This window comes from Globicephala melas, chromosome 8, assembly GCF_963455315.2.
Source record: "Globicephala melas chromosome 8, mGloMel1.2, whole genome shotgun sequence".
In the NCBI taxonomy this organism is placed as follows: Eukaryota; Metazoa; Chordata; class Mammalia; order Artiodactyla; family Delphinidae; genus Globicephala; species Globicephala melas.
The window spans coordinates 30,639,021-30,658,576 of record NC_083321.1 but is presented as its reverse complement, the minus strand read 5'-3'; the positions used below and the strand labels follow the sequence as shown (position 1 = coordinate 30,658,576).

Below are 19,556 nucleotides of genomic sequence, written 5' to 3'. Positions count from 1 at the left end.
GAAGAAGTTAAAGTATTTTCTCTTTCTAACTCCTTCTCCTCTAGGCCATAAAAGCTCTTCACTTTTTTTTTTTTTTTTTTTTTAAATCTCCAAGCTCCCGTCAGGAGTTGCTACACCTTCAGATTGGGACATCCTTCCTCATTTGCAAACCTCAGCTGTGTCTGGGGGCAGGGCAGCAGTGGTGCTGCCAGGAACAGGAAGAAAGGCTTCCAAGTCAGAGCAGTACATCAGACGTAGGGAAACTGGGGGCAGATACATCTGGAAGGTGACGGGCATCAGGAGGCTACCTGCCCAAAGGACATTGAAGATCAAAGCTGATGTTTTCTTTCCTTGGTAAATTTTGCATGACTTGGCACACAACGCACATCTGAGAACAGGTATAACTGAGCTCAACTTTCCCTTATTTTGAAGGGCTTGTGGATTCGGGTCTACGGATTGGGGGTGGGGTGGGGGGAGTATCCAATTGGAAATCCAGTCACATGCATCTCACGGCCATGTGGGCTGAGATGGGGATGGTCCATCCGGCATTAGGAATAGGCTTGATTTTGGAATGCAGTGGATCTGATTGCTTCTTGGCAGCTTCCTTTTCCCAATTATGTTTGGCTTAGTCTCGTAGTCAAATTACTTTGCAGTCCCTAAGCTGATCCAGGAAGCATACAGTGGGCACAGAGAGGATACTGTCTAAAAAGTAGACTGGGTGAAGGGGGAGGGGGGGTTCTGGCTGGAAACTGGAAATGTTCACTAACTAATCCACCACCCAGCCCAAAGAAAGTGACTGTATATTACACCTTGGCCCTTTGTTAAGCCCCCAAACTGAATGTAACATGCTTTTTTAGAATATTGGTCAATTAAGGCTATTGTGCCCTCTTTCAATTATTTTGCTTCCTGAATATAGCTCAAGAAGACATAGGACAGGTATTTTGAATTGATTTTATTTGAAAACATAGAATTTCTCATAATGAATATATGTTCTGTTGCAAAGATTTAGAAACCTTCTTAAAATCTAGACCCAGTACTCTGCTTTACCTTGGTAAACAAATGAATTGATAATTTGAGTTTCAATCTGAATGTAGTAATGCCACCAGACTGAAGCTAAAATTTTCCTTTTTATAATTTAGGAAGGAAGTGTTTGCATAAAATGTGATACCTTAAAAAAAATCTGGTACTTTAAATAAGGGAGCAGTCAGAAGGGTAAACCTACTCAAGAGAATGGTCCAGTTTTACTAATGGCTTCATAGAATTCATTATTCCCATGAGAGTATATTCATGAATTATTAAGTAACTCAGCCACTTATTAAATCAAGGTAGAGAAAAAAAAGCAATAACTTCTAAAAGTTAAAAGGACTTAGGCAGCAAATGTAATGAGTAGAGTATGTATGTATTCAAACCATATTAAAGTTCACACACTACAAATGCAGTTTGGTCAACTTCTACCTTACCAAGTGGAAACTGAGTTTTATGATTTAAAGGTTGTGTATAAAGGAATAATAATATTTTAAGCCTTTCTGGTGTAATGTCTGAAAACTTCTTCCTGTCCTCTCCTTTCAATGATGAAATGTCGGATGGTGAGGTCAATGAACAACCAATAATCATGAGAGTTAGCTACTATTTTAACAGTACCTTTTTGGTAAATTGAAGTTATTGCCTGGAAAATTATTCAGCCACAGATTCTCCATGAGGTAGTCCTGTGTAGTGGTCACAATTTCTATTTCCTCTGCCTTCAAATCAGTTTCTTTACCTCTTGAAGCTTAAGATCATCTGTAAAAGGGAAGTGATGGAACGGATCTCACAGTGTTTTCTGGAGGATTAAATAAGGTTTGTGCAGTCGAAAGCATCATTAGAGCAGCTAGAACATAAAAAGCGCTAAATACATGGTTTTGTGATACACCTCGCACACCTACCCATATGATTTGCATGTTTCTTGCATTTTGATCATTTTTTTGACCCTAATACCTAAAAGCAGGAGGTCAAACACGGAGAATCCTGTTCTATGACAGCAAGTCTGATGACTTACCAGAGGAAGAGAAAATAGATATTAACAGATCCTGACATTTGATACCATGAGTCCACTCTATCTGGTCTTCCATTATAAAAATCAGTCCAAAAATGACGGCCTTTTATTTTGGAGGGTGAGTAATCTAGCAGATGAATCAGCCTTCTCAGGTGCATATTATTAATCTCCAGCAATCTTAATTTTATATATAGTAACTATGTAGTTTCTACATCAACTTCCTGAGAATCCTAACTAAAACCTCTGATTCAAATTAGTTGTAATTCGCATTTGAGGAATTTTTGCACTCTCTTGTATAGAACCAGAAGTTGTTCACTTTCTATGTGTGTACTGGACTGGCAAATCCAGGTTTGGGGCAACCTCTCCCTCTAGCCAGCAGTATGTGCTTGGACAAATCATACCCAACATCTCTGAGCTTCCACTTTCCTTGCATAAAAATAGAGGGCACTTAACCCAGTGATATTGAAGATTGTTTCTTTCCAGCTCTGAGATTTCTAGTTCTAAGTTTCTTTTATTTACAAGATCAATACATAAGATAACTTTCAGAGCTACTTTCTTGATTTTCCAAACCAGCTGACAAAATTTGAGTTTATAAAATTTTAAAGATGACAAAAATCACACCCATGGCTTAAGTAAGATGATCTCTGAAACAATTTAGTTGTGCAAAACAGGAGTGCCAAACACACTTCCATAACTCTGAAGGGGAAAAATATGGTAAGTGAGTTAGGAAGGAAAACAACAAAAACAACAACACATACACATCAAGTGATGGGATGAAGTTAAAAGAAATCTGTCCCATCAGATAGTAATCCCCCCTAACCTGAATCCAAGGTCTATTTTCCAGGACAGGTAAAACTACTTCCTCCCACAAAAGTCAAGCTGATATTTCATAAACTAAATTATACTTGTGAATAATAAGAAGCAGAATAGTTAAGTATAAAATAAATAAACACTTTCATTTTATAGGACCTCTTTAATTCAGCAAAAAGGTCACACTGAGATAGATATAAAGAGAGAGAGATACAGATATAGATATATATACATACATATCTAGGAGCATCAAACTTTTTCTTTTTTCTCTTTTCTTCAGAGAAACACAATAGTTTATCAAAAAACTAAATGGTCATTATGCTTCAACAGGGCTCAGGTTTTTTTTAACATCTTTATTGGAGTATAATTGCTTTACAATGTTGTGTTAGTTTCTGCTGTATAACAAAGTGAATCAGCTATATTTACACCTATATCCCCATATCCCCTCCCTCTTGCATCTCCCTCTCAGCCTCGCTACCCCACCCCTCTAGGTGGACACAAAGCTCTGAGCTGATCTCCATAACAGGGCTCAATTTTAACAAGTCAAATTGAAAAACAGATTTCAATAAATCACACACACGTACAAGCCTATTCATTTTCATGAAGAATCTGTTTTCAAGTTCTGATGATCCTTGATGGTTTCTCCCTGTTTAAATTTTCAGCCCATTTGCCCCAATACAGTTTTAAATAAATCAAGAAAAGTTGAAGAGGGAAACTGTTTTCCCATTGCTCCCTGCTTTTGTTTGGATGACCATTCACATTTGTCATGAAGTTGAGAAAGGAATTGTGAAGTGTAGAAGTAACCCACCAAGTTCCTTCATAGATACCCAAACAATTTAACTTCAGCAACACCCAGGTCTTTCCGGGGCTTCCACCCTCTCCCAGGTGCCTCAGGCAGCCTCCATCAACCACCCTCCTGATGTGGCCACTGCTCTCGAAATACCCTCCTCAGAACATCCATTTCAGGAGGGCTGGGGGGAAGAGTCTCAGGTTCCCCTAATACCTGGGAATGCACTTTCCCTTGTAGCTAAGGTTAGATTGTGATATAATTCTAGTCAATGAAATATACTTGGAAGTTGCTAGATGGGGAAATGTTTTAAAATGAGGTAGACTTAGCTGCCACATGACGTTTTTCCTTTTCCCTTCTTCCTCTCTGGAATGTAGATGTGGTATCGGTGATGCAGCAGTCATTTTGCAAACATGAGGCAAGAAGTAGAAGGAGAAAATCTACCAGTAGCCTGGGCTTCCCATGGTTCTGTGAAATCACATTACCATCACTGGACAGTCATGTTAGGACTTCTTTTCACACAAGAAAAATAAACTCCTTGCTTATTTAAGCCTTTATGTGTCAGATCATCTGGATACAGATAGGTTGGCCCATGAAAAGAAAAGTTTGTGAAAGGTCATCCCAAGCAATGGGGGCAGAATGAGCTGAGGAACTGAGATTTGAAAGTATAGAGGTTGAACGATAGAAAATACTTAGTTTGGCTGGAGCCAGTGTACTTGGGCATCAGTTAAAATAGCACAAGTATGATTACTACACTTTCAATTTGTGGAGTATTTTTCTCCCTAAAAACATTTCCAGAGCTTTTATGCAAACATAAAAGTGCCTGTGTCTTTGGTTCTGAACTTATGATCTAAAATTACTGTGAGAAAAACAAGGAATTCTTTTCATCTGGATCCTGACTCAGCACGTTTATCTTGTTTACTTTCAGTCACTGTGTTTCTGTTTACAGCTCATGAAATACTCTCATCAGAACAAAGGTCCTAGCGTTGATAAGTGAAACCACAAACTCAAGCAAATAGCAGAAGCCAGAGTCCATTTGAATTGAAGTCAAGTTCAGAGCCGATCTTCCTGAGAATCGTTTTAACACTGATTTGTCATAGCAGGTAGCTGACAAGATTTACCCTCAAGGACCAGAAACATGCACTGTGCCATCCAAAAGGCAGAAGCGCTGGACGGGGCTCATTTGATGCGAATCCTCTGGCAGGATGGTGTAGAGTCTGTCTACCCCGCTGTGTGGCTGAGGGACAACTGTCAGTGTCCCGACTGTTACCTGGATTCTGCAAAAGCACGGAAACTTCTCATCGAAGCTCTTGATGTGAACATCGGTATCAAAGGCTTGACGTTTGACAGGAAAAAGGTAACTATCTCTAAATTATCTCTGCCTTCTCTCTCAACTTAAATAAAGGAACTAGTCTCCAATAATTTACATAATGAATTATATTTTATTAGATCATATTTTATAAATAAAGCCGTGATTGCATAGTCCTTGGTGCGAAGTCCACATGCTTACTAAATGGAAGCTTCTGCTATTATTAATACTATTTTTATCACTACTGCTATTATTTTAATAAAATGTACAGTGTTGCTCATTATTCCTTCAGTGAGTGGCAGCCTTGAAGACACAATCAAACTATGTCTGTAATAAAAGGAATGCCCCTGGGCTTCAGTTTACTCAGCTAGAAATGAGGGATACTAACAAAATTTGTTCCTAGAGATGATGTGAAGATTCAATGTGCTAATATGAGTAAAACTCTTAGCATGTGGCTGGCATATGGTGAGCGCTCAAAAACTTGTATTGATGAATATTTTTAGTCAAATTCGTGAGTAAATGTGTAAGGCTTTGTATGGGATTCCTGAGAGCATAGCTCTCAAAACCACAAACTAGATGTGGCCTCACCCTGTGTTTCTCTCTTCCAAATTTGCTAAGATAGTTATCAGAAGAGCAAGTGTGACCAGCAAGGTCATCCTCTCCCACTCTTGTCTCCATCTCAAATTAAGGACTTTACCCCCAGGGTTCAGTGCTTGCTAGCTGTGGGACCTTAGACATGTTATTTCCTCTTACTTTGCTCACCTGAAAAATGTGAGTATTAGTTATCGCTTCTCCCTCAAGTTGTATGAGGACTAAGTGGGTTATATTTATAGCGCTCATTGTACAGTATACACTCAAAATGGTGTTATTCTTACTATTATTATCTGCCTCATCATCATCATTACTATTTCTGACACTCTTGGCAGGAATATTAATTGATCTCTAACCATCACAGAAAGTTTAGGGACCACAGGTTTTCAGAATATAGAACAAGAACTCAGATCTAGCCAGGTTTTATTTCTTTGTGATATTTAAAGGACCTCAGATCTCAGCTGTATCCCCTTGGCTTTCAGTTTCCTTGTTTTCCAAAAGCTTATTCTATGCCTGTGAGTATATAAGTTAAAAAACAGAAAGAAAAAAGAGCAAGAGCTCATTCGATTCCCTGATAACCTTAAATAACATTCAGAAACAGCAAGAGTGGAGAACCAAAGTACATAGAAGCATAATAAACGTTTAAGTGATATTTGCTTCCTGTATTATAAGGTTCATATCACGTGGCCAAACGACCACTACAGTGAATATGAAGCTGATTGGCTGAAGAAAAGATGCTTTTCACAGCAGGCCAGAGAAAAGCTCCAGAGAGAATTATTTTTGCCAGGTAACCTTGCTATGGTCTTCAATGTCCTTTAAAACTTGTCTGGTAAGAAATTTGCTCAGAAGCAAATTAAAACCCTTGTGCTTTGGTTAAAGTATTATTGTAATTTATGTGGAACGTTTAATGATTTACCAACACAGATCATGTAGGTAGAGATGGAAAGAAACATAGAGGAGTTCTAGACATTCTAAAGAGAAAGAAAGAAAAGAAATGCAGCAAATATTTATCCTTGTCATCTAACACAAAAACTGGCACACCGTAGATATCCATAAGTGTTCCCTGCAAAGCAGCAGGATGAACCAGAGGCAGACTTGCCCTTAAGAATTTTATCTAAGGCCAGAACCACACAGAATCAATAAGGCAGAAATTCCTAACCTGGCATCAGATAAAACTATGTGATCTATGAACCTCATGAAATGATATACACAACATTGACAACACTGAGTGTGCATGTGAGCATGTGTGTGTGTGTGTGTGTGTGTGTGTGTGTATGTGTGTCAGGCTTGTGCACAGCAAATTGCTTGGGGAGAGTTTATATGAATCCCAAGGGAATCTGTGAACACAGAAACGTTCAGAAAATCTCCAGTAAAAAGATTCGGTGGAAAAGGAAGACTTTATTCTTTGTTAGTTTTTTTAAAATTTGCTTTCAGTCTTTTTTCTTTTTTTATTGAAGTATAGTTGATTTACAATGTTGTGTTAATTTCTGCTGTACAGCAAAGTGATTCAGTTATACATATATATATATATACATTCTTCTTTATATTCTTTTCCATTATGGTTTATCACAGGATATCGAATATAGTTCCCTGTGCTATACAGAAGGGCCTTGTTGCTTATCCATCCTATATAGAATAGTTTGCATCTGCTAACCCCAAACTCACTCCATCCTTCCTCCACTTCCCCTTTGGCAACTATGAGTCTGTTCTCTATGAAGAAGACTTAATTTTTGATCTGAGAGACAAAGTAAATACTTAATATAGATAAAAAGTTATTTTTTAAATACGATTTTTGGAGATACACAGTAATACAGCTCAAACAGAGGTGCTGGGGAGAAGTGGGAAGTATTAATACTTTACTCTCTGTGTATTTTGAAGATCTGTGTCATAAGATGATGTGGGTCAAAGGCCCACAAATTCATGTTTTCAAATTCTGAAAACATGCTGATTCATATGTATTTACTAGAACCTTGACTTCTACAAACACACTAACAAGCCAACTTTCCCTGAACATTCTTTTCTGCTGTTTACCAGATATATTGGACCACTGTCCCTTTGGGCAACTGACCAGCCTTGTTGGATTTTATACACACCTCTTCTGGGATTTCTGGGTCATACACCAAGATAGAGATTTTACCTTACTCCTTTCGAATCTGAAATTCTCAAACATGTGTGGTAACTGCATGGTTTTCAATGTTAGACTTACAGCAGTTTACTGGGTGTGGAGATGTTACTAAATAGCCAACTTGAACCCCACAGCTTCACCTTGTCCCATGGTTATCAATAGGGTATGACGTGGTCCCCTTCCTGTTCGAGCATAGTCCAGTCTTATCAAGAGCTAGCTTCCTCCATTCTCTTAATCTCAACATTCTGACACCTGACAATGTTTTGCTCTAGTGCTTTCTGTCTAAACCACCAGGAATCCATTTTCCTCTTTATCTAGTCCAGCTAGCTGGTGGAATCCAGATGGATATCAAGGGAAAGATGTTTTTCCTGCCTTCCCCCCAGTGAGTGCTTTGCTAGATTCTTCAAAGAGTCTTCAATTACAAAACTGAGTGGCAACTGTCTGGGTCAAATAGCAATATCACAAGTATATTATTATTTTTTATTTATTTTAGATTTCTTCTGGTACTCAAAATATTTTTCCTTAACTCTGCCCTAATTTTGTAATCCCGTTGGATTTTACTCTAATTTCCTTCGAGTTCTTCTTTTGATTATTTTCAGGGAATAGAAGCCAACTTTTTATTATTACAGCTTATGCTTTTAAGCATTGTAAAAGTATATGGCCACCCCCTCCATTAATATTTCTTGACGGGTTCAGTTTTATAGCTTACATTTCTCAGTACTATCAGGCAGTAGCAGGATGGAAACGATACTACATTCAGTTACACAGTGGAAAAAACTAGTCACACTGACAGGCTGCAATCATGAATAATATAAGGAGGACTGGCTGCTAGTTAGACAACGGAAACTATTTTAATGGTTTAAAACAAGATCAGATTTTGAAAATATATTCTCAAGCTGTGCAATTGGTAGGTGAAAGAAGAAATTAATGGACCATTTTTGAAATATTGCTTCTATGGCTTTTTGCCTGTAGAATTTGACACCTTATTTCCCTGCCATTACATATTTTCAAACATTCATACTCAGAACAAGTAAACAAACTCAGTTACATTTGTCAAAGAATTTTGTTTTTAGTCCTCAGTGGCAATGTTTCCTCTACTGCTCTTTCCTTAGAGTGAGGAAACACTTTTAAAATCTGGCGTCAAGATGAAGATCACTTTTCCTTGATCTTTGCTTGGCACTAGATGTTGAACTCAAAAATGAAAAAAAACATCAGCCAGAAAAAACTCTTGTCATGGGACAGCCACAGCTGGAAAGAAGGCATGGGTAACGATCATTCCGTCATAAATTTCTATTCAACTGCATGTATATCGCGCACCTATCTCGTGTGGGAAGCTGTAAGGAAATATCAGGTTTTAAAAAGACATGGATTCTGCCCTAGAGGATTTATCCAGTCGAGGAGGGGACACTAGGCATGGAAACAAATAAGTATAGTACATCATTTTAAGTACATGAAAGTGTGCATAGAAGGTTAATTAGAATGTAGAAGGACTCTGAAGAAATACTTGAAATACTAATACTTGAGCTGGGTTTTGAAGGATCTGTCAGACAAAGATAGAAGGAAAGGAAATTCTCAACAGAGAAAAGGGCATGGAGAAAATCAGAGAAGCATAAAAGGGCAGGGTAGGTGCGGGAAACTGCAATTAGTTTAAAATATGGGTGAAGTTAAAATTGTTAGGCAACAAGGAAGGAAGTGGCTTAAGTACCCTACTAAGAAGCTCAGCCCTAAACCCTTAGGCAAGGAAGTTTGCCCAGCACAGAGGTCAAGTATGTTTCCTTCCATTAGTTTCCCAGGCTGATTCTCTTCCTAAAATTCCAGAGAAATGAGTTTAAGGTCTTTATAAGTTTAAGAAGATTGCTTTACTTATTTTCTTTAGGATGCATTTTATATTTTCAGAGTTGTATCTTTCTGATTTTTACCAAATGCATGTAATTTCGTAAATGCCTACAAGGTTGTGAATGTCTTCTTAGCTTCCTTTTTCTCTTGATGCATTCTCTCCCCCTCCAGTGTACCCCTTTGGTTCTTGGTTTGTACTTATCTTACTAAAGATGGTGAAGTGATCAGTTCTGTGTTGTAGAAAGGTCTTGGGCATGGTCATCTGTGCTGGATGGATTGGCGTGGGTAGTGCCTGGGAGCAAGGTAACCATAGCATGGCCTAGAAATTGTCCTGTAAGAGCCATTAAGAACTTAAACTAGGGAAGTAGCAGAGAGGATGGGGGTAGAATTTGTACTCAAGAGAAACATATCATTGACCTGGAGGACAGGAGGTTGCTGGCCCTCTAATCTCTACCAATTTAAAACCAGACTGTTGAAGCCTTGCATGTGAGTGTTTCCAGATAGGTGGATGAAATGGAAGACTTTAATAAAACATTGGAAATATGAAGATTTTTTAATGTAATTGTTTTTTAACCTCCATGTGAAACTGACATAATTATACACTCATTTTTTGTGACTAACTTCATGATGCAAAATTCCCAAAATAAAATTGATAAGACTAAAATGGGGAAAAAAAATCAATACATAGCATGATCTTATATATATATGAACCTAAATATCTGTTCTTCTTATTAACACGCAGAGGCAGAATGAATGCTTGTTTTCCTATCTATCTCCTTGAACTGGTACTGAAATGTTTGTATATTATTCTCTGACATCAGTAGTATTTGTCATTGCAAATTGAGATTTAAAATGTGGTAATTTGAAGAAAATCTTTTGTTCTATGGAAGCAGTCTGCTCAGTTTTCTCAGCAGTGCAGGGAGTGAGTACATTGCACTGTCAGAAAAGGATATTTCCCCTTGTTTCAATATGCTCCACTTTAGCAGAGCAAGTCTTCACCTGTGTACGTTATCAGACTACAACCCTTCGGTACATAGCTATGACTCCCTCCTTTGTTTCAAAAGGAATATGCCACAAGAGGAGTGAAAAATCTCAAGGAGATATAAGGTCCCTCTAAGATCTCTGTGCCTTGCACATGGTGACAAAAACAACCCAAAAAACAGAGCTCCCCCTTTCTTACAGAGGGCATGTGTTTCCTTGAAGATGAAGCTTTCTATTATAGTGCAAAGAACAGAATTGGTTTGGTACCCAGGCTACTTTTACAGAAACTTTCCAAAAGAGAAAAAATCACTATCTTTTAAAAAAAATTAACAAGTAATGTACACAATAAACATGCCTAACTCCCATGTAATATTTCACCCATGTCCCTAAGCTTTGCCCCATTCTTCCCCCTTTCTTAAACCCCTACAGGTGGGAATCTGCAGTGCATGTCGGGGGTGGGTGAGGGCATTTTTTTCACATATTACTTGGTAATTATAAAAAGGACTGGGAGTTTGTTTGTTTCAAGCTGCCTTAGAACGTTCCAACTGTATCAGAACTGCCAGGTCAGAATGGCTTCAGAAGAGCTCTGTTAAATCAGTTGCATTAGAGCAATCAATTCACCATGTTATGTACCAAAATACATTCCCTTCCCAAGAAAGACCTTATAAAAATTCCTTCTCTGAGGTCATCCAGGCTCACATTGTCTGATGCACAGGTGGGAGAATGGTTCAAAGTCTTCGTAAGTTTAAGAAGATAGTCTCTATTCTACTTTGCCTGCCATATGTGAAATGAACCTACTGACTTTCAGAGAAATGTCTTTGGGGTTTTGATGAAACGAATACAGGTATCTTAAATGCTTGTGAGTTTACAAATGCATATTTTGCTTCACTTTTTCTCTGTGCCATAGTGATGTCTTCCAACGTGTCTTGTTCTTTTCTGAATTACATATCATTTATCCCACTCAGTTTCTGCATTGTACTTGGTAAATGTGGACGTAATATGTAAAGGGTCTAATATCCCTCCATGGGCTGTGAGTCAGTGAGTTCAAGATGGGAGATTCAAGATTCCAAGACTGGGAAGTACCCTGCAGTGCTGTGTACCCAGCAGAGGCCCCAAATCTGCGGGTTGTTCCCACAGCCATCTGCCTAGTTTTTGATTCCACTTGTAAACTCTAGGTCAGATCCTTTTTCTTTTGCCTTTTCTCATCTCCATCCATACCTCCAATTAGAAAATACATAACCACATACTCAGAGATAAGTATTGGGTTGACCAAAAAGTTTGTTCGGATTTTTGTAAGATGTTATGGAAAACCCGAACGAAATTTTTGTCCAACCGAATATTAAAGATGTCTATTTTACAACTAGATACATTACAGAAATACTGGGGAAAAAAGGCCTGTGTACTATATCTATTACTTTTTTAAATTTTTAGGTAATAAACATTATATTCTTTTTAAAAAATCATTTTTTATTACTCAACAACTTCATAAAACAAAGAATCGTGTCATCATCCAATGTTAGTGCAAAATAGTATTTTGAAAAGCTGGTGTCTTCAAAAGCTGATATCTTTAAAAGACTTGAAAAAGTTTGAGGATATTTTTGAGAATCTAAAACAAATCCATTTTAAGGAAGAATTATTATGTTGTATTCCCTTTTCATATTTTTTCAGTATACTTACCACATCAAAAATTAAGAAAAATTTACTAACTTTTTTATTCTTGGAAAAGTAATTTTCTAGAGTTACACTAAAGTAAATTTATTTCTTTTCCTTCCTTTTTCTTCTCAAACAGGGTAGAGTGGGCTTTTTTCAGTGAGTGAAGAACTTCCATTTCTCACAAACAAGACTTACTTCTTCTTGCAGCCCAGGAATAAGTTTTATAACATTGGCAATTGGACTGCAAATTTAGGATTGATAAATTTAGAAAATTCCAAAGTGTGGCAATTTCAAGAAGTAAAGTTGGATTGCTTTATATGCTAGCTTCACTTTTACCAAACCTACACATAAGTTATAAACAATTATTCTCACTTCTGGTTCTACTTTGTTCTTCAAGATGACAGAACACAGCAGAACAACTATAGTTTCAGGATAGTAGATATCTTCATCTTACTTAAATTTCTTCCTTAAGATTCCAGTCCCAAACTTTCAAATATGCCCATGGAAAAAATTGATTTTAATTTCTTTTTAAAGTTTTCTATCCCTGTAGGAAAAATTTGATTTTTAAAAAGAATCTTGATGTTGCTATTTACCCATTCTGTGTATTTGCCTAATATCTAGCTGAGCAAATTAGGTAAATAATTTTTAATCACTGCTCCATTGAATGAATTCTCTAACTTTATTCTTTTCCTCAAAATTCCATATATTTCTCAATCTGTAACTTTGCTCTTAATCAAAAGAGCAGTGTAGCACTGAAATTAAAAGTGCTCTTGAACTTAGGTCTTTCTAGGTCTGTGATCTTGAGCAATGTACTTAACCTGTCTATGACCCTAAATCTTTAACTGCATGATGGTACCTACTTATCACCTTGAGTAGCGCCATGTTGAGAGAAAAACAATGTCTCACTTTACATATTAACTCACTTCATCTTCACAAGTTTCTCTTGAAAGCAGTTGTAAATAACTACAGAGAACAGCCTTGAGAGCCTTCTTGAACAGTATATGTTTACTGTTCAATGAAACATATGAAACGAAAAAACGTAGAATCCTACTAGTAAAATTCTTTCTCCTTTTTTCCATTAGCTGTCAAGCTTCCATGCACATCGCCTGTTTGCCCAGAGAAGACTGACATTCAAAAGGTTTTAGGGGGAAAAGGTTGTATAGGTTGTCCTTCTTGCCAACAACTTAGTTGAAGCCTTTTATTATCTCACACTTGAATCCTCTGTGTTCACTCCCAGCTTGCAGAACTCTGCAGGGTAATCTTCCCGATGCCCACCATCATCTTTCTTCCCCCCTGGCTCTGGTGTTTCACTGCAGCACAATAAAGTCCAAAGTCTTCCCTGGGACTTTCTAATCATCCCACAATGTAGTGCCCCCTCAGCAAGCATGTGGATTCTTACTTCTGTCCAAACTCCTAGTTTCTCAGATCACTTATTCTATTCTTTCTGTCTGGCCAAACTTCACCTTTCCATCCTGCAAGGTGTAACTCACATCCCAAAGAAGCCCTTTACCAACCTACCCTATATTTATATTTATATTTATCCCCAAGTCAAACTACAAAATAGAGACCAGAAAGAAAGCAAGCCCAGGAAATGGACATAATTTCACTGGTAACACTAAAATGCAAAGCTATAATGTAACAATGGAAGCATATATATTTTTCTAAAAGAATTTTGTTAGAATTTGTTAGGAGAAGAAGTGAAAGAATGTGGTCTGCTAGGAAAGCGCTTTCCCCCGTGAAACAACACAGTGTTTTGAAAGGAGAACAGCTTTGGAGTCAGCAGAGGGGCTTTAGACTTTCTGCTCTGTGAACCTGACCTAGTGTCATAAATGATCTGACTCTCACTTTTTCCATATGTAAAAGAGGCAATGCCTCTCAGCTCCAGGATGTGAAGAATAAATGGAAAAATGTAAGTACTTTGCCTGCCACACTGTGGATGCTCAAACCCTGTTAGGTCCTTTCCTTTCCCTTCTCCTTCTACTTAGAGAGCCATGAACATAGCAGAGGCATAGTAAAGAGCATTCAGGTAAGGGCAGGAGAGAGAAACAACAGTGGCATGATCACCTCTTATGCGTGAGTTCCCCTTACTTGACGAATAATCACGTTATAATCCGATTAAACACTTGAGAGTGACTCAGAGGTGAATTATTGCCACGAAAAGGATTTTAGTTATTCAGACATTGGTTTGAAGTCTGGGCCAAATTTTTGCCTACCTGACAGATAGTTTTCTTTAAATAATACTAAGGAAGGCAATGAAAAGACTGGTCAACTATGACCCTAATTCCAATCAGTGTTGTAAAAATGTTTACTGAAGCTGGGATGATCAGCAAACTTGGGGAAAAGTGGTGAGTTATCTACTAGTTAGTCAAGGATCACTACAGATGAAAATACCAGCACTCAGTAGATATATTTCATGTACAAACCTAGATACTTAGATGAAAAAAATTCCAGACCCATCTAGATACAGTCTCATCACCATATAGAAAACAGACAATATGAATAAGGAAGATAGAGGAAAGGTATCTAAAGAGAACAATTGCTCATGCAAGGAGGAAGCAGAGTCTCTCAACTCTAACTTCACTGAGACGTGATGGAAGTTTCTAGCCCAGAATAAATTGGTCAAGCACAATATATGATGGACAACCAAAAAGGAGATTTATAAAGTGATTTACTTGGAGCAATAAGAAAAAATGAAGAAAACCAGAGAAAAGGTGAGTCCTCTGATGGGAGCAGATGGTCTTAGGTAATCCTGTTTCACACACAGTCTTTCCCATCTCAGTTGATGGCAACTCCATCTCTCAGGCAGCAGGACCACCCTAGACTCCTCATTATCCCTTATACCACACACCCAATGTGTCAAGAAAATCTACTAGCCCTATTACCAAAACAATCCAGAATCCATCCACATCTCACTACCTCCACCACCAACCCTCCATCTGAACTACCAACAGCATACGCCCTCTTCCTCCCCTTCCTCTTCCCCTATCCTTTGCCAGTCTTCCTTCTTCATATTTTTAAAGCATTGCTATCTGCCAGGCACAGAGCTCAATGCTTGATATGTATTACTCTATTTAATCCTAGCAACAACTTTACAAAGGCAACATCACTGTAACCAGTTTACACATGAGGAAAATAATGCCGATAAAAATAAGTAACTAGTCCAAAATCAAAGAGGCAAAGAAGTAACAGAGCCAAGATTTGACTGAAGAACATCTGCTTTACTGAATGCCTTTCTGTCATCCACCTCTTCTCTGTGCTTGCAGCAATTGGTGCCGGCTACTCTTTTTGTGTCGCTGCAATTATTGCACTGAAGGGTCAATGTCGGTGTATTTGACTGTCATCCCCACTAGACAATTGGAATCCAGCGAAAAAGCTAATATTAATAACAGGTACCATTTATTGAACATCTTCCATGCATTATATTTATTCAGCAAGTACTTAATGAGTGTCAGCTATGTACCAGCCGCTGTTCTAGGTACTGGGAATGCATTGATGAACAAAACAGAGGTAGACTTTATCTGTAAGGAGTTTACATTTTGGTAGAGAAAGAGATCGTGAAATTTACCAATTTATCTACATTACCTCAAGTGGCCATAAGGACTTGGACACAGGCAGGTTGGTCGATGTGGCGATGGGGTGTATGGAAGTCTCTTCTGAGTCCTTCTAATTTTTTACTGAAATAGGAAGCAAAGTTATCAGCTAAGCATGAATAGGAGGAGGAAGCATGGGAAGTTTGAGGACAGGGAACGTGAGAAACAGTCAGCTAGGGGAGCACGAGATAGAGTTAACTATAGACTAACGGATGTGCAATAAAATCACTCATCATGGTATGTTTTCCTCCAGCCAAGTTCAGCTGCTCTGGGTCAAGTGCAGATTTAATTAAGTATACAATGTCAAGTTCTTTCTAGGTATCATCTCATTTAAATTTCCCAACAACCCTGCAGGTTGTTTAACTCTGTATTTTCCAGATGAAGAAATTGAACTGAGAGAATGCATCACTTTCTGAAGGTCACGTAGATGGAAGTATCAGAATTCAGATTTGAATCCACATCTGTCACCTTCAAACCTTGAGTGATGAATTTTGACACAAAGTCCCTATCAAATTGGACCCGCATCCTCAACTCTGTATGTGCTTAGTATGTTCTCAGTGAACTAGCTTCAGAAACCTGGCTGAGGAGGAATTCGTACACATTCTGGTTGACCGAAAAGTTAGTATGCGTCAACAGACTTGAGACTGCCAAAAAAAGTTAATTAGATTTAGGCGGCCTGAATAAAAATGTAGTAGCGAGCCCACCGTGCCGGCACGCCTGTAGTATTATGTCTGATCTGAGATGCCCAGGCTGCTGTGGGACATCAGCAAACTTGAAAGCATCACCCAGAGGAGAGCAGAGAGAGTAGTGCAGGGTTTGGGAGCCATAAAACATGAAAAATATGGGAGAGAAAGAGACTATTTAGCCTTGGAAAGAAAAACTCAGCTCAGGGCCTGTCTTTATACACATCTCCAAGACTGCCATATTCTGCGTGATTCTGGAGCACAGAATTAGTGCCTAAAAGAAGGTGACAGACGTAGATGTGCCTCTGCATAAGGAAGAAGATAGTGTTGATTGGAGCCGTCTGGAACCAGGATAGGCTGTACCATAGAGAGATGTGTGCTCTGGAATTAAAAGCCATCAAGAGGGTGTTCTATAACCTTTTGAGAGATGTCAGAGGGGATAGTCACAACAAGGACAGAGGGTAAAACTGAATTTTCTGTTAGTCCTGCCGATTCCAATGAAGTCTGAGATAATAATCTCCCTTATCAATATCCTTTGGTGCTTGTTATCCTTTGACAAATTTTTTTCAGAATATCCAGAGTCTAGCTCTTCGTGTGGGTATCCCAGCCCTGACATGTATTAGCTGTGTGACGTTGCCTAACTTAGGTATGATCCTGATGCCTGTCTAATCTATAAAGGGGGAATAATATAGAACCTCTATTATGGGGTTGTTGTCAGGATTACAGGCATCACTCCATGTAAAGTGCTCAGAAGGGTGCCTGGAATTATAAATGCCCAATAAGTGTTCACTCTCATTTTTTCAAGTGTTTTTCACACACTCCCCTTTAGTGCTGCTTCATTATTTCATGAGTTCTTGTTTTTTCCAACTAAATCGTCACTCTTGTCATATATCTATTATATATATGGGGCTGAGCATATATATATTACCGGGTACTTAATAGTTCAAAACAAAAATGTGTTTCTCTTCTTTCAAGCAACGTAAACTTGTTTAGAAGCATCTTTTGTACATTCTCAGGGAGACTTTTCAAATTTGGTGGGATTATCACCTAGAGGAGAGGTTTTATGGATTTCTCCATCTTTTAAAATACTAAAGTGTGCTCAAACACTACTTTTTCAGGGGTTGCTTCTTGTTTCCAGTCATCATTAGGAAATAAACAAAGATTTGTTTAGGATACAGAACATAGCAGTTTTCTGAAAATCTACTGGGTGCAAGCCCTGGGCTATATACCAGGGGGAGGAAGAGTAAGTGGGCAACAGTGGTGAGGAAATAAAGATAAGCAACAGGATCTCTATAGTTTGCAAGGACCGTACAGTCCAATGGCAGAGGGAAAAAGATAAGGACCTGCCTGACCCACACTTGCTTACTTTTTCCCTTCATCTGCGACATCCACCTCTTTGTCTCATGGGTCCTAGCTTCAGTGACTTTGAGTTCCTCCAACAAGCTAAGAGATCACCCCTCTTCCTACTGTCTTTCCTTTTTAGACACTTTCCCTGCCCTTTGCGAGACTGGTTTCTCTCACCTCTCAGGATGTGGCTTAAAAAGCTTCTTTTCAGTTACACCTTTCTCATCCGCCATGTCAAAGCAAATAAGTTCTCCATCCCACTCCCAATGATTATTTGTCAATATACCCCATTCGTTACGCCCACAGCACTTACTACAACGTTTATTTTTATGTATTTATTTGTTTGCTTAGTTGTGTATTCACTTTTTCCATCCCAAAGGCAACAATCACATCTATCTTTATTTTATTTTATTTTATTTTTGCGGTACACGGGCCTCTCACTGTTGTGGCCTCTCCCGCTGCGGAGCACAGGCTCTGGACGCGCAAACTCAGCAGCCATGGCTCACGGGCCCAGCCGCTCCGTGGCATGTGGGATCTTCCCGGACTGGGGCACGAACCCGTGTCCCCTGCATCGGCAGGCGGACTCTCAACCACTGCGCCACCAGGGAAGCCCCACATCTATTTTTATTCACCAATGCAACCTCTTTCGCACAGCCAGACTTTCAGCAAATACGTGTGGAGCAAGTGAAAGATCCTTTCGGCCTAAGGTGGTGAGCACAGGGGCTGAGGTGTGTACTGGTGCTGGGGAATCACAGAAGATCGCCATCTAACCCAGTCTTGGAGATCCTGAAGGTGGGCATTGCAGAGGCTGTCACTGCCCCATCAGACCTCCTCAGCACTCTTCCCATACTTGCCAACAGCTTGCTATTGCGAGATTGCCAAGCTCCTGGAGGGTTCTCTCTGCCTGAGGGAGCATGCTTGACCAACACACAGGGAAGGCCAGAAAGACCAAGGAGTGAACGCCCAGAAGCAGCTCTCAACCAATAAGGGGTAGGTGTGGGTGGCCTCTGCATCTCAGCTTCCTTGCCCCTGGGTGGCACAACTCTGTATTCTGAGTATAGTCTACAGTGTTGCCGTGAGGTCCAGCAGTGCTGAGCCCCAGCTGCAAAAGAAGTAACCCGTTCATTAAAACACCTTCCAGAGGCCCCCTTCCCTTTCTCACTTCCCCACCTCCTATTGGTGCCTCCAGGGAGACCTCCTTAGTAAATTGCTTGCATTCAAATCCTCATCTCAAGGTCAGCTTCTGGAAGATCTCAATCTAAAAAAGGACAAGTGACCAGAATCTTGAAAGGCATGTCGAGTTCACTAGGCAAGAGGTAAAAGAATTTCCAAAGAGGGCAGGATTTCCTTAGTGCAGAGAAAAGAATCAAAGTCCCAAAATCCGGGGGTCAGATTTTGATTATGGCTGGGCCCCTGCAAGATATTTATAGGAAAAGACAGTAAGCAATCAGCTGATCATCAGCACATGAGATGAGCTGTTTCAGAGCCAACAGCACAGTTCCGTGCAGGTAGACAGAAGGTCCTAAACTCTTGAAATAACACATTGCAACCCTGCACGCCGTACTCATGAATCTTTAACTGAAGAGCTTCTTTGTGTCTTTTCCTTTTTTGAAATACAACTCAGGATCCAGGAATGTGAGGCTTAATCCTGAAAAGGAAGCCTTGTACAAATGGTGTCTTGGAAGCCAGCATGTAGCCTGTTCATAAATTTTATGATGTGTGAAGCACATGTTCAAGGAAGCATTTATTAGTAAGTCCGTAAGTTAAATTAGAAAGGGTGGTTCATGCCTTAACTATTCTGTCATTTTCCACACTGTTTATGTTTCCAGACCCAAG

The 19,556-nt window shown here is 39.1% G+C and overlaps 1 protein-coding gene across 2 annotated transcripts in view; it reads left to right on the top strand.

Moving 5' to 3' along the window:
• The first annotated feature begins 258 nt into the window (after nucleotides 1-258).
• The window catches only part of BBOX1 (gamma-butyrobetaine hydroxylase 1), a 75,324-nt gene continuing 56,026 nt past the window's right edge, over nucleotides 259-19,556 (top strand). The window contains exons 1-3 of one of the 2 annotated variants that reach the window (XM_030864845.2): nucleotides 259-377; nucleotides 4,709-4,965; nucleotides 6,181-6,295. In XM_030864845.2, the coding sequence (XP_030720705.1) occupies nucleotides 4,747-4,965; nucleotides 6,181-6,295 (334 nt within the window). In that variant the 5' untranslated portion in view covers nucleotides 259-377; nucleotides 4,709-4,746. Of the gene's footprint in view, nucleotides 378-4,649; nucleotides 4,966-6,180; nucleotides 6,296-19,556 lie in introns of those variants that run through there. The other variant, XM_060304426.1, reaches the window with a different exon arrangement.